At 31.4% G+C, this 14,700-nt stretch overlaps 1 protein-coding gene and 1 long non-coding RNA gene across 2 annotated transcripts in view; one reads left to right on the forward strand and one right to left on the reverse strand.

Moving 5' to 3' along the window:
- LOC118186696 (uncharacterized) overlaps positions 1-2,231 on the reverse strand; it is a 60,753-nt gene extending 58,522 nt beyond the window's left edge. Inside the window, exon 1 of the long non-coding RNA XR_015043840.1 lies at positions 2,078-2,231. This is a non-coding gene — a long non-coding RNA (uncharacterized LOC118186696). The remainder of the gene's footprint in view (positions 1-2,077) is intronic.
- Positions 2,232-2,424: 193 nt separating this feature from the next.
- Positions 2,425-14,700, forward strand: part of Gad1 (glutamate decarboxylase) — a 111,173-nt gene continuing 98,897 nt past the window's right edge. Inside the window, exon 1 of the mRNA XM_035364643.2 lies at positions 2,425-2,549. Within this exon, the coding sequence (XP_035220534.1) occupies positions 2,501-2,549 (49 nt within the window). The 5' untranslated portion in view covers positions 2,425-2,500. The remainder of the gene's footprint in view (positions 2,550-14,700) is intronic.

A 14,700-nucleotide genomic window follows, 5' to 3' on the forward strand; every position in this document is an offset into this window, starting at 1 on the left:
TAAAATACGGCTTTAAAATTAAATCTTGCGCACATATGCACACAGGAAAATATATAATAAAATAAAGCATCTATATATTTTATTTACGCCTTTTTGACTTCTGAAAGCCAAAATGTTTTTTAAATATCCATAAACGTTACTTAATATAAATTTCCAAGCAAGCACACACAGACGTATTACAGATATATACACGTTACAAAGTAAAGAAAAAGATTGAATTAAGTAAGAAAAAGATTCCATTAAAAGCTACAAACACAAATCCACTTAAAATGTTTTATCAGCTGATGCTTAATTAATTTAGTAAGGAAATAATTCATATTTAAAAGAAGTAGTCACGTGTCATTGTAATCATGGACAAACTAAAAAACTGTAGTGTTAAGTAAAGAAAAAATCTGATGTGTAGACCACATGACTTTCTTGTACGGAATATTAAATTATACGCATTTTTTCTTGCATTTAATTTAAAATTGAATTAAACTAAATTGAATTAAATCTACTTCTTCGACAGCGCATAAACCGCAATAGAATAAATGCTAACTCTAAAATTCTCTAAAATTCAGTATATTTGTTTACCATAGCGGCACTCTGGCGCTAGGTTCACTTAACAGCGTTATATTTCATTCATATTATAACTCAATGCCCAAAATTTATATCATTTGGAGAATTATCTAATCTTTGCCACATGTCCTATTCAAATACTATAATAAAGCTAGAACGATGTATAAAAGAAATTAAGCAAACAAAACAAAAAAGAAACAGTTTTTCACAGATGATTCAGTATTTCTCACGCAATTAATTCAGTTCTCTCTTCGCGACAAGGCAAAAATACATAAAAACTCAAAATATCTATATTAAAAATTACGAGGTAAATTTTAAACACTTGTTTCTGCGAATCAATTCCAGAATGGATTAAGCATGATTTAATTCATAATAATAAAATAAGGCGTTTTTGTTGAGAAGCTTAGTTTTTCTAGAAACAAATCGGCTATTTTGCCAAGTTTGAAATGTAAACAAGCATGCCCGTCCTCACAAAATAATTAGGATTAACCGCACTTAAAACAACTTTTAAATTGTTGATAACTCTATTGCATACAGATTTACTAAAGGCATAAAAACCTTAACCGGAAGATAAGAACAACATAATTCAATTATTTTTAAAGCACAAAATGAACAATTTACAAACATATAAGAGTAAAGAAAATGAGATCATTGAACCGTGTAACAGTGTGGATATATATATAAATATATTTATATACGTTTGGTGTGGCCGAGTGCAACCAAAATACGAAGTTATAGCAGTCCTATATACAAAATTTCAACGTTCTGAGACTACTCAATTTTGAGTTATGCGAGATACGTACGTATGTATGTACAGACGCCACAAAAATTTCTCTTTAGAATTCATTTTAAATCATTTTTTATATTGTTTTTTTCGGGGGGGGAGAAAAATTCTTTATTCTGTCCTTACGTACAGATGACACGCAAAAACATCGTTAAATTGCATTCGATAGCAATCAAAATGGATATTTTCTTTGAAATATGCTGCCTGAAACTTTTCGTGATTATGATACTTCCTTTTTACTTCGTACCAGGAAGTAAAAAGCAGTTAAAATTTGGCTTCTTCTGTGGTTCAAATTATGAATCAGCGAATGATATAGTCGCAGGATGTTTGTTAAACAAATATAAGTAGAGAATTTTTTCTGAATCAAATACTTTACAAACATTTGCGGGTTAGTGTGAACTGGTACGTTTCCTTCAAATCATTTAGTAAGCTCATAAGCTGAAGCATTAATATTTATTTTTTATCTAGTCGATAGGTGAAGGTAAGCTATCAAAGTTCTATGAAGGCATATTTGAAAATTTATTGGAAAATATATTCATATATCAATTAGAACCACGTATTACAAACACGTGTTTTAATGCAATATTTCTTTCATTCATATTTTTGAAAATGATAATGCTTTTTGCATTTGGAATAGACAGCGTAGGAAGTTCAAACAAATAATGAATATTGAACTGAAATTTTAATTTTAATTTCATTTCAAAGAAAAATAAGAATTTTCAAGGAGTGAATTACCTAAACTTTTCCATGAATCCTCCCACATCAGACTTTCCTCGGGCACACAGTTTCATGAAATCCCATACCTCCCTCCTCTGCTACATTTTAATAGGGACAAAGAATGAAGAGAAGAGGGGTTAGCCACTGTAGGCATTCGCGTAGGTGGATGGGAAAAATGGGTAGAATAGAGCGAAGAAGCTCGAGATGAGACTCCTCCTTTCTCCTTGGCTGAAACATTCTTGCCGCCAATGGAATTATGGCGTGGGACGTTCCGATGCGCGCTACACCCGTAGGCGTGCGTCAATACATGCGTAGACCTCACCAAACTTAAATACCGCATATATTAAATCTCGCGCGGCTGCGCGGGGGCAAGGGGGAAGCAGGCTGCGACAGAATCCCAGCTACCAGACGCAGCTGAGTACTCAAGCCATCTCTGCAGCCATGGACAAGAAGTCAGTATCCAAAGATATTGGAACTTTAAAGTATACCGGTAAGTTAAAATATTTCCTAAGAAAATCCGCATATTATGAACTAAAAAAAAGTCAATCTTTAATACTAAAAACAGTAATCGCTATAAATCAGTTAAAAGTGCTATTCTAAACACATTAAGTGCACATTTTAAGAGCAACATAAAATTTTAAAGTAGCTTTTAAATTTTAAAGCTTTATTAAAAGTAGCTTTTAATAAAGCTTAAAAAAAGAATTTGAGTTTTCATATTAAGCTCAACCACAATTCAAAATTCAAAAAGGTCGGTTTTAAGAAAAGGAATCTGTAGTTTCTCAGCTGAGAAATCAAGGTTATTAAAAAGCAAGAGAGAAAGCGAAAAGTTGATTTTATTTATCATCTAATAAAATTTCTGTGTCTGTAAAAAAACTGAATATTATTAAGTAAGAAGTTGAAAAATTGAAAACTGATGTTAGAAACATGAAAATCTGATTCAGTTTTGTGCCTTCCTTATTCTACCAATTCATAGATGTATAAATTTATTTCTTTGTATTATTTCATGTAGCTTAATTTATTCTGTTTTTAAAGCTTTTCTTAGTGATACAATCATCCCATAATATTTAAAAATAGCCTAAAAATTGATGCCAAAATCAATACTTTATAATTTGTTCCCATTAAAAATTCTATGTCAATTTCCTTAATTTTTAATTACGTTTTAGAAATAAAGTACTTCGGCTCTCTAAAATTTACTCTTTTTATTTTCTTTTGGAATAATATTAAAATGAGACGGTTTTTCTCTTTTGATGGAGTAAGCTAGATGCTAAACCTGGGAATGTCCTTGAAGTAACCTTCAGGAGCAGCATTGCTTTTGACTTCTACATACAAAAGAAATTTATGTATTTGATAAGTGAATCTAATGGTTTAATTTACTAAATCACTTATACCTACAGTCTAAATTACTAAAATAATTGTATTTATTACATTATTTTAAAACAAACTATATTTACTGATAGAACTCAGATAAAATGGCTTCTCGGAAGATCTATACAATTACAGAAGTCCTTTCAACATTATACCTAACGAAATTTTATGAATTCTGTTTCCATTTTTAAGAAAGTTTAACATTAATCTTCAAGATTAATAATTTTTTTTAGATGCATAATAATTTTTAGAACATTTTTTTCTTCGATACACGATGCAAATGCTTTTGTCCATTAATTTTATTTCTCTCATTTCCTGAAAGTTTTCCTATTTTCGCGAAACAAAACATTTATTCAAAATATATTACCTTACAAAAATCTTATACATTTAATAGCGAGTTTAAGAGTAAATGGTCTATGGAATATAATGATTTGATTCCCCTTTTGTTTGTCTAATATTATTAAACATGCTAAGCGTAATTAGAGTTAAAAGGCTTTGGAAACATTTTGATGTAAAATCATTTACTTCATCTGAAGAAAAATATATCCTTCCCTGACAAAGAATTTTTATTTTTTGCAAAAGTCATAGAGACATTAGGTTTTATTATTTAGGTTTAAGGCACGAGAATTATGTGTTGTAATTTAAAAAAAAATTATCAATAACACATCTTAAGAAAAACTTTGAGATTTTGTGTTTGGTAAAGTATAAAAAATAGGACTGAGTTTTATATTTTATGAAAATCGAAATGATTATATCATTTCAAGTATACGCTTAAACGAATAGAAAAATGTCTCATATAATTTAAAAGCCTAAATTTTATTTAACGTTGAGATTAGAAAATACAAAAGTTATCCGAGAGCCAAGCATTTATTTATTTGATATGTATCAAAAATTATAAAATAATCGCATATATTTATTAAATAAAACTTTTTTCTTTAAGCATTACAAAAATCTTAAGCTAATGACAGATGAATCGAACTGGATTAGAAACGTATTCTGGGGGAGTCAAATATTTTTTATATGACACGTATAAAAATTAATAAAAATAATCACATATACTTGCTAGTCTTTAATTAATTATCACAAAATGTCTTAAGCCAATAACTGGTAAATAAGATTACCTTAATAAATATTAGCATGAAGCACTAAACAAAACAAAATGATATAAATTATATATATAATATCTACTTAAGGTTGTAAGATTCTCACTAGTGTATTTCTCAGTTACTGTAGAAAGTGACGAATCTTAAGAACTAGTTAGCGAATAATCGTTTAAGTTCGTGTAACAAGAAACAACAAGATGAAAGGGTAACTAACCCTTTATTATTCCAATAATATTTAACCAAACTCCGTTTTGGAGTGTACAATAAAAGCCGACACTTGGGCTTTAACTTAAGAGACTAAGAAATAAACTAAAACTAAGATTAACTAAAGAGATATAGCTGAAGCTATCAAGATTCTAATCGAGTTGGCTCCTTAACTTTATTTGACTACGAAGCTTATCAAGGGCCTGAGTACGCCCGAGCCTAATAACAGCTTTGAGAGAGAGAGTAGCCAAAAGGTAGACGCGCGCAAATCAGAAACTCTGATTCTCTCTAACTCAGCAAGTAGACTTCGCGGTTTAAATACTGCTCCTTACGTTCTGGCCGGAAGTAGTAAGTTGAAGTTAAGAATTTGACAGGAAAAAAGTTTAACTCAAAATTTAACTGTTAATAAAATTAACATAATCCTTACAAGGTTATTTAATAATATAGTTCCGTAGTTAGGTTTCAAATACAAGAACGTAAGATGCTGGCAAAGAATATTTGTTTACGAAAAAGTGTCCAAAATGTGATTGTCCTATATATCATCTGCATTATAAAATTTTTATTGAGAATCTGAATCTTTGTGTTTAACGAAAACAAAGTTTTAATGCTTTTGCTTAGCATGTGTATGCAGAAGACCATCGTTGTATCACTGTATTGCTAAATTGTACAATTCTCATATATGTTTGTTTCTGAATTTTAGATGTTTAATGAACTTTATTGAGTGCCATTGTTGCCTTCCTTAGTATGTTTGTACACAATAGGAATAATAAGAGTCTAATTGTTACAGACAAGGTTAAGTGGCCAGAAAATGAGGTAATCCTTATCCATTCAATTAAACACGAAATACCTTCCATAATCCCTAATTGTAAAGCTGATTAACGGAGAAGGACTTAGCTCCGCATCGCTGACCAACTCGCTTTCTATTGTTTGGATCATTTTCATTACTTGGTAAATGGGAAAGGAGCAAAAGAATGACCTTTATTCGTCTCCGCTAAGAAGATTTCTGAACTAACCTTTCTCATAAATGCTTGAAGAATGGATAGACTTTAATCCTTATGGAAAAGGTTAAGAATAATGCGTGACATTATCAAAGATGCGTATTGATTTATCATAATTTCTGCAGTTGATTGATATTTATAGTGATTAGTATAAATTAAAATTTACCTTAAAAATAAGAATTTTAATCTTTTCTTTTATTAGATATCAAAATTCTCAATAAAAACTGCAGTTAAAAATTCTCGTTATGAATATTAGTACTCTGCTGTTTTGTACTCAGTCCTCTCATTTTACGCAGAAGTAGCGAGAAACCTATATTATAAAGCATTTTCTTTTGATATGCTAAGAAAAATATTCGTTTATGCAATCGTTTTACTTACCATTTACCAGTCTGATTAAATGAAAAATATGTAACGCTATCAAAGGTTATGGTTTAACTTCCATATTGTTTAGTGAATGGTTACAGTTTTTATTCAAAATTTCGGAAGATATACATAAATTTATATAATGGCGAGTTTTAAAAACTCGCCAATATATAAATTGTTGTTTGTTGAAAGCGATAAAACATCACATGTAGTTTAGACACTTTGCTAAAATTATTTGAAAGGCAGAAAGATGTGAATTTTTTTCTGCTCATGCACAATGTAAAAAGATAGGAAAAAGGTGCCTTTTTTTCTGCTCCGGCATAATGGAAGGGAAAGGAAAATTTGGTTGCCACATGTTAAGAAGTTCGCCAAGTGAATAACTCTTGCCACGAACTGAAAAAATTTCGCCATGATAAATTTTTGAATTTCTCCGTAAATAATTTTGCACCAAATTTTACAAAATTTAATATCTAGGCATGACTTGAGTCCTAGAATCGAAATATGGAAATACATTGGTATGTTATTTCAGAAAACGTCCGATTTTGTGTCAAAATACCTATGTTAGAACAATGCTATGTATAAATATAATATATATCCGAAGTCGCGCTTTCGAAAAACGCAATTTGAATTTTGTCAATCGGCCCAGTAGATAGATGGGAGATACAGAGAACTGATGTGATATTGACCCTTGTCTGTGCCTATTACCCGTATAGTTACTATGCATAACTTAATCTGGAAAAATTTGAAAGATTTTTTTTTAATTTCCTCATCTGCAAGATTTCTATTGGAAGTTAAGTATCGAACACAACTCTTACGACAGCGCAAATATTCCTCCCCTTCCCATAGCTAGATAACTTCGTATTAACTTTAACTATTTATTTTTTCGAGCTCCGTTATCTCTACGTATAATAAAAGAAAGAGTCTGTGTGTCTTTCGTTCGTGCTGCGCGTAAGCTAATAGATCCAGGGCTACGAAATTTGGTATATAGGTGCATCTAGACAAGAGCCAGTGCATCTCTAAGCGATTTTTTCAAAATTCGAATCAGATTTCTTTTATTTAATCTTTTTGATTTTATCGCATGATTTTGAATAGTTTCGTTCTTTTAGAAATGTGGTTTTGGCAACAGTTTTTCATTCAGTTGTATACTGGACTGCTGACTGTCGAAATTCAGCACTGTTGCCACTTGGAAAAATGAGGGCGATCATTCTGTGCAGTTTTTAAATTTAATGTTTCTCCTGGATACTGGACGTTTGTTGAGAGAAGGCAAAAGGAGGCTGGTTAATTTTTTTTATTAGGATAATTAATATTTGTATTAAGGGGTATTGCTTATTTCATTGCAATTTAGTTCTATGTAATAAATTCTTTTAAAAAATTGTGTTTTTTAATGAAGTTTTTGTGCAGAATAAAATTCTGCGCAGTTTTTAAATTTAATGTTTGGTGTTCCCTTCAGACATTTTTTCGGTACATTTAAAAGCCAGACAAAGGCTGGCCACATAGCTGCTAGTAGAAAATATGTTCAAGAGAGCATATGGTGCTGTATGAGGTTCTGGAATGGAATTTAAGACTCTTAAATTTCAGATTTAAGTGTGTTATCTTCCAACTGAAGAAATACCTTTCATAGATGAAGTTTCTTATTATATGATCAAAATTTCATCATGAAAGAACATTTTTATGGTAAAGAAGATAGAAGAACTATATTTACTACTTTACAGAAGATGCATCTTTTTATTAGCATTTTTACATATGCAATTGCGAAATGCTTGGCTAAACGTGTTCAGGAAGGGATTTTTTAATGGCCAGGGTCTTTATCAAATAGTTATTAGCCTTGAGTCACTACAAGGCTAGAAGTGGTGGCATTTCATTATGGAAGCACCTACCGTTGCCTCCTGTAAAGGGAGGCCGCTCGTTGCTTCCTGTGAAGAGACGGACAGTGAACACTATACCTTCTCCGGGATTCGAACCCGAGCCTATCGCTACGTCAGGCAGGGTTACTAACCACTATACTGGCTAGACGGCAGGTGTTCAGAAATGGAATGGTACGCAATATAAAAATTATGGGTAGGATGACAATAGACAAATGGCTGTGCAACTGAGAAAATGACATCAGTAGTATAAATATAATTCTAATATGCAATTTAATGATTCCAATTTAAATATCATTTAAGCCTTTATCAGCTACTTAATATTTTAAAATAAATAAAGCAAAAAGGCTGTGAATGAATTTGAAACTCTCGATATTAAATTCCGAAATGCTTTCTGGCAATAATAATTCTTCATTCATTCAGATTCAGAGCAGATTGTAGATATAATATGTCAAGAAAAGGAGCAAATAACAAAAAGTAGCTAAACATCAGTTGCAGTCTTCATGAAACGTGCTTAAATATGTCAGTTTTGGCATATCAGTATGACAGAATCGGGGGATGAGGTAATGGCCGTGTTTAAAGCAGCTTAAGGTAAGTGCCAAAGGATTAAGTGAGTCGATGGATCACCTTTCACCTAGCCTAATCGGATGAATGAGTAGCGACTGACTGCCCTTTAACCCCTATCACACCTTGAAGACTGGACAGCTCCTTCATAGAATTCCAAGTATGTCCCAATTAAGATCGGTTCGAAAGATTCTTTCGAAGGATTCGGTTAGGAAAGCAGGCCGTAGGGAGTGGGGATTGGAAGGGATATTCACAAGATCCCCTGATTTATTGCGACCGAGGACATTCGAAAGGGAAACCGCAACCGTGGATCATTTTCTAATACAGGAAATCAGTCCCCAGGCTACTTGATTCACCCCGACGTATTACATGGCTTTAGCAAATACTTACTTTGTTCCTCTAATAATATCGGTCGACGGTGGAGTCTTTAGATGAGTGTTTTCTCTGCACACATATAACGTTTTGAATAATACGAGATAATCGATAGCATTTATATACATTTTGGAGAGTGCATAATTTAAGATCTTCCGATCACAGCTCTTTGCTCAGCAATTCTTTAACGGACATCATGCTGTAAGGCTAAACCTAATTTCATTCAAATTAAACATTTAATTAAGCTTTCCTGGCCAGAGATGAATATTCGTTCTGTCTTTGCATTTGGTTCCAAGAGCACAAATTGCGAAACTATTTTGTTTAAAATATGGATTGTGAAACTATTTAGCACAAATTGCGAAGCTTATTTGTACTCCGGACTGGAGAATACAAAACTAAAAATATTAATAAAAATCAGATCTTGCTACTGAGAATGCAATCATATTTTAAATACTAACAAAATTAACAGTCCTTTAGAGAGGGGATTCTCAACCGGTGGTACGGAAGAGAACAATAGGTGGTACTCAAAGAACTAAAGTATATTTAACTTGTAAGTTCAAAAATCTTCGTCGTATACATATGTTACCGTGAAAGACCGAAATTGGAGAATGTCGACTTTCACCGGAGAATATCAACATTCACCAAATATGTCGGTGAAAGACCGAATATTTCACTACATTCTTGTATATTCGGATCCTCACCGGTGTATGTCGACAATCACAGATATGCTCTGGTGAAAGTTGAAAAGAGAGGTCATAAAGTGCCATAATAGTTTAAGTTGTTGCAATAAATAAGATTTGAATGACATAATTTAGCAAGTTTTTTATTACTGTTATTTTATTTTCTCATTTAAGAACGTACTATATAATTAAGTAAGTTTTTAACTTCTATTATTTTCCTTTCTCATTTTGAATGTATTGTGTGTTTTAGGTTCTCAGTTCTTATTTCAAGTCTCAAGTGCGTTTATTCGCGACTGAATTACGGAGAAGAAAATATAATATTGTTATATGTTTAACATTCACCATTAGTACATGGTGAATGTCGACATTGACCGGTGTAAGTCAGAAAAAAGTGTATTTGGAAAATATTTCGGACATACACCAAGAGACTATGTGAATGTTGACATTCACCGGTGAAAGTCGACATTCTCCATATTTCGGTGTTTCACCATAACATATGTTTATATATATATATATATTAATGATTATGCGATCATTTATATAACATTTATTGACATCTTTTCTAAATTAGAATCCGGTTATCGAATATTAAATAAATATATCTGAATTAATATAAAGTTACTAAATATTAGAGTTTATTTTTGCATTCATCGTCTATTTTTAAGATAACAGGAAAAAATTCTTATAATCAAAAGCTTTCATAATCAGTAAAGCCCACCAGGGGCCGAGCGGTAAAGATGCTGAACACTGGTAGTTCGGTCCGAGGTTAGAATCCCGCGAACGGGCAGGCTGCATGGTCGTTTTCGTGGTTTTCCCCATGTGTAACGTGTATACGAGCCAGTTTCCCTTAGAAAGTCCTCCACTAAGGCATCCCTCCCCTTAGGCAGATAGCACTCGTGTGCTTTGCCATAATTGAATAATCCAATCCAATCATAATCAGTAAATCTTATAGAATTAACATTTTGGTTTTTTACTTTTCTCTAGATTTTAGTAAGAGATAAACTTACATATTAAACGTTACTTGAAAGAATACTACGTGTATTTTATTCCTTTTTTTGAGTTAAAATTTTATGCAAATTCAAACTTAGATATGATTTTAAAAATCTATTAGTATTTCTGAAACAGAAGCTATGGAAAATTGTGACCTCGCCGGGATTATTACATCATGACAGTATTGGGAATACAAAAATTTCTTATAACTTCACTTAAAATTTTAGTTAAAGCATTAAAAGTAGCTACTCCTTACACTTAAAATGAAACAGATATTCGTACCTAAGTTTAAAAAATTCAGAACTTTCTTCACTTTAAAAATTATTTAAATCATTCTTGTCGACTGAGGTATAGTCTTTGAAAATAATTGTAATTTTAAAGTACAGTTATAATACAGAACTATTTTTCAATTATATGGTCTCGCAAATGCTGGAAGTTTTATTGATTCAAATGTACTTCTGTAAAAAGGAAGATCCCATTTTAGATACATATCTAAGATAAATTTGCAATCATAAGAGAACTCGATAAGCATTTTAATAACGCATTCAGTTATTTAAGTCTGATTTTCTGTAACTGTTATCTATGTAATCAGTTTTCCTTCTTTCATTGATGCTTGATCTGAAACAAATTACTGTCGTTGTGTCTGCGCGTTTGATTCAAATTCCCGCTTTTTATCTTGTAATTATGCTCTATTAATCATAAACGATATCTAACTGTTTAATCCTTAATAATGCATATTTATGGAAGTAAATTAGTAAGAAAGCGCCGAATAGATTGATATTATTAGATTTTAAAAATTATCAAATAATTTTGAATGATTTGTATATTAACTGTAGAAAAATATGTAAGTTGTCTAGAAATTCCACTGTTGTTTCAAAATTTTTACAAAAAAAGAACCAAAATATTCTTTTGAGCAAGTTTTGGTAATTAATACTTCATCTTTCTGAATGCAATATTAGATTCGGTAATAATTTTATAGTATAAAGTATAAAATAAATTCATAGGAATGAAAAGTTATACTATGTTTTGCGAACTCTTAAGAGGAAGGATATGGAAAAGAATTCTAAAATCCTTTTCGATATGAAGGCTTTTTTTAAAGAACATCAGCTTACGTAGGATGATTGAAAAAATGTTCTTTCCAGTGCCTTTGAACTATGCCTTACTTTTGATTTATAGGCTTTTTCCCTCTCTTTGCTTGCGTTTACAAGAGCTTTACTCATTTAGTTAGTTATCTGGATGATTTATCGTTAGTTTTTAATAGATAAGGGAACGTACATGATGCTGTTAAGAAGTTTGAAAAGAAATTATGATCTATTTTATTCATGCAATGTGAGATACGTTTGGCAAATACCACGACTTTCTTTTTATTTCGCGAAATATATTTATATTTATTTTTCAGTGCTGATATTTAAATTCAGTAATGAGTATTTAAATGCATTAAGTATTAAACTGAAATAAAATTTAGTATTGTAATTCAGTTAATATATTCTATGGATATTAACAGTTTAACAAAGTCTAACAAACAGTAATAAGAGTTTTATACTGAGTTTAATGTAATTTTAATGTAGATATTTTGAGGTTTTATTAATTTTATGTAAGTTTAACTGTATATTTTTACTTCTTTGTACGATATAAGAAGGAAGTATTGTAATCGCGAAACGTTTCAGGCAGCATATTTCAAAGGAAATATCCATTTTGACCGCTATTGAATGCAATTTAACGGTGTTTTTGCGTGACATCAATAAAAGACTCTTTTTCCTCCAAAAAAATTATAGAACTGTTCTAAAATGAATTCTGAAGAGAATGTTTCATGGCGTATGTATACGTATGTATCTCGCATAACTCAAAAACGAGTAACCTCAAAACGTTGAAATTTTGTATATAGGACTCCTATAACATGTAGATGTGCACCTCGTATTTTGGTTGCAATCGGCCGAACCAAAAGTATATAAATATATATATCCACACTGTTACCTGGCTCAGTGATCTCAGTTTCTTTACTCTTATATGTTTGTAAATTATGCGTTCTTTTGCTTTAAAAAAATTGAATTATGTTGTTTTTATCTTCGGGTTAAGGTTTTTATGCCTTTAGTAAATCCGCAAGCAATATTTGTAGAATTCTCAACAGTTTAAAAACTGTTTAAGTGCGGTTAAGCCTAATTTTTAAATAACAGAGCGGACATGTTTGTTTACATTCGAAATAGCAGAATAGTAGATTTGTTGTCAATCTAGAGAGAGACTAAGCTTTGCAAACACAAAGATAACGCTTTCATTTATTATTGCGAATTATATCATGCTTAATCCTTTCTGGAATTTTTTCGAGAAAATAACGGTTTATGATTTACTTCGTAATTTTCAATGTAGATATTTTGAGTTATTATGTATTTGTGCCTTGTCGCGAAGTGAGAACTGAATTGAATGAGAAGTATTAAACTGTCTATGAAAGTCTGTTTGTTTTTTGTTTTGTTTCCTTAATTTCTTTTATACATCGTTCTAGTATTTGAATAGAACATGGGGAAATGATTAGATAATTCTTCAAATGATATAAATTTTGTGCATTCTGAGTTATAATTTGAACGAAATATAACGCTATTAAGTGAACCTAGAGCCAGAGTGTCGGTATGGTAAAGAAATAGAATGAATTTTAAAGAGTGCATTTATTCTATTGTGGTTTATGCTCTATAGACCAAGTAGATTTAATTCAATCCAATAAGTTTAAATGAAATGCAAGAAATAATGCGTATAATTTAATATTCCGCACAAGGAAGTCTTGTGGTGTACACATCAGATTTTTAAAATTTTGTTTAGTACGATCTACTGTGACAATGCCTCATTTTAGGTCGGTATAACACTCAAATGCTATAAATTCTCAATTAATTATGGTAAGATTTCTATTGTTTTTCTTGGCAACACTGTTTTTCTTGAACAAATTTAATGTCTCCTATCGATTTTAAGATGTCAAGAGTTTACCACATTAAAAAAAATTCATGTTTTTTATTATTGTTCCTGATTTTGGATATGTTTAGCGATTTGGTGTAAACTTAGGTTAATTTGGTGTTAGTGATTTGGGGTAAAATAATTTAACGAATATCATGGAAAATATTAGTTTTTTGTAATTTAACTCTTAATGGCTTTCTTACCATTCTTGATCATTTATATCTTATCTTCAATTAAGTTCAGCTAAAAAATTATCATTTGTTATCTGTTATTTTAGGGTTTAACGCTACGTAATGAAATACGGTTTATTACCTTCAGTAAAACTTAATATAATAATTAAAAAGGGTTATGCATCTTTTACTAAATTTGAGCTTCACGCAGTGACATATTAACGTTTGAGTCATTGCTTTAAGTTAAATTAATGATTTAAATGGATATTTTTTATAAATTTCTTTAAAGTTAATTAATAAAGCAAATCCAAAGATGTCTGAAAGAAATATAGCTACCTATGTAAATTTGTAAACTTCAAAATGCAAAGCTCACTCTTAGGGGCTGTGAAAATGCTAGCCTAAACGTCAAACAACTTCTGGTCGTCAGAGATATCCATGAAAGCAACCAAAAGTTCCCCCGGGTCCCAAAAATGAAGAAACGGGGGAAAAAATGCGAGTACAAATCACTTTGGAGTCCGTTGAGCTACTGGATTAAAAGGCTCACTGTTATCTAAATACTCGTCATAGCTCCCGGCTGCCTCTTCTAAGGGAACGGGAGGGGGGATTATTAGACCTTTCATAACTACAGGAGTCTCCCAGCAGGGTCTGCACTGTGAGATAACGAAAGTGCCTCGGGTTTGTGTATATGAGCTTTTTTTCTCTGCTTGCGTAGTGCTCTTGCAGAGAAGCTGGATGTACAGTAAACTATAGATCAAAGCGTTGCAATTAGCAGTAAGGTTGCATTTTCAAAGTGCTAGTTCGTGGATTGTTTATAAATGTTATGAGAAATAGAACATATGAGCTTTTTTCTTTGCTTGCATAGTGCTCTCGAAGAGAAGCTAGATGTACAGTAAACTGTAGATCAAAGCGTTGCGATAGTAGAAAGGTTGCACTTTCAAAGTGCTAGTACGTGGATTGTTTATGAACGTTATGAGAAATGGAATACATGAGCTTTTTTCTCTGCTTAAGTAGTGCTCTCGAAGAGAAGCTAGAT

This window comes from Stegodyphus dumicola, chromosome 11, assembly GCF_044657685.1.
Source record: "Stegodyphus dumicola isolate Sdum_Otavi_A_Nest chromosome 11, ASM4465768v1".
In the NCBI taxonomy this organism is placed as follows: domain Eukaryota; kingdom Metazoa; phylum Arthropoda; class Arachnida; order Araneae; family Eresidae; genus Stegodyphus; species Stegodyphus dumicola.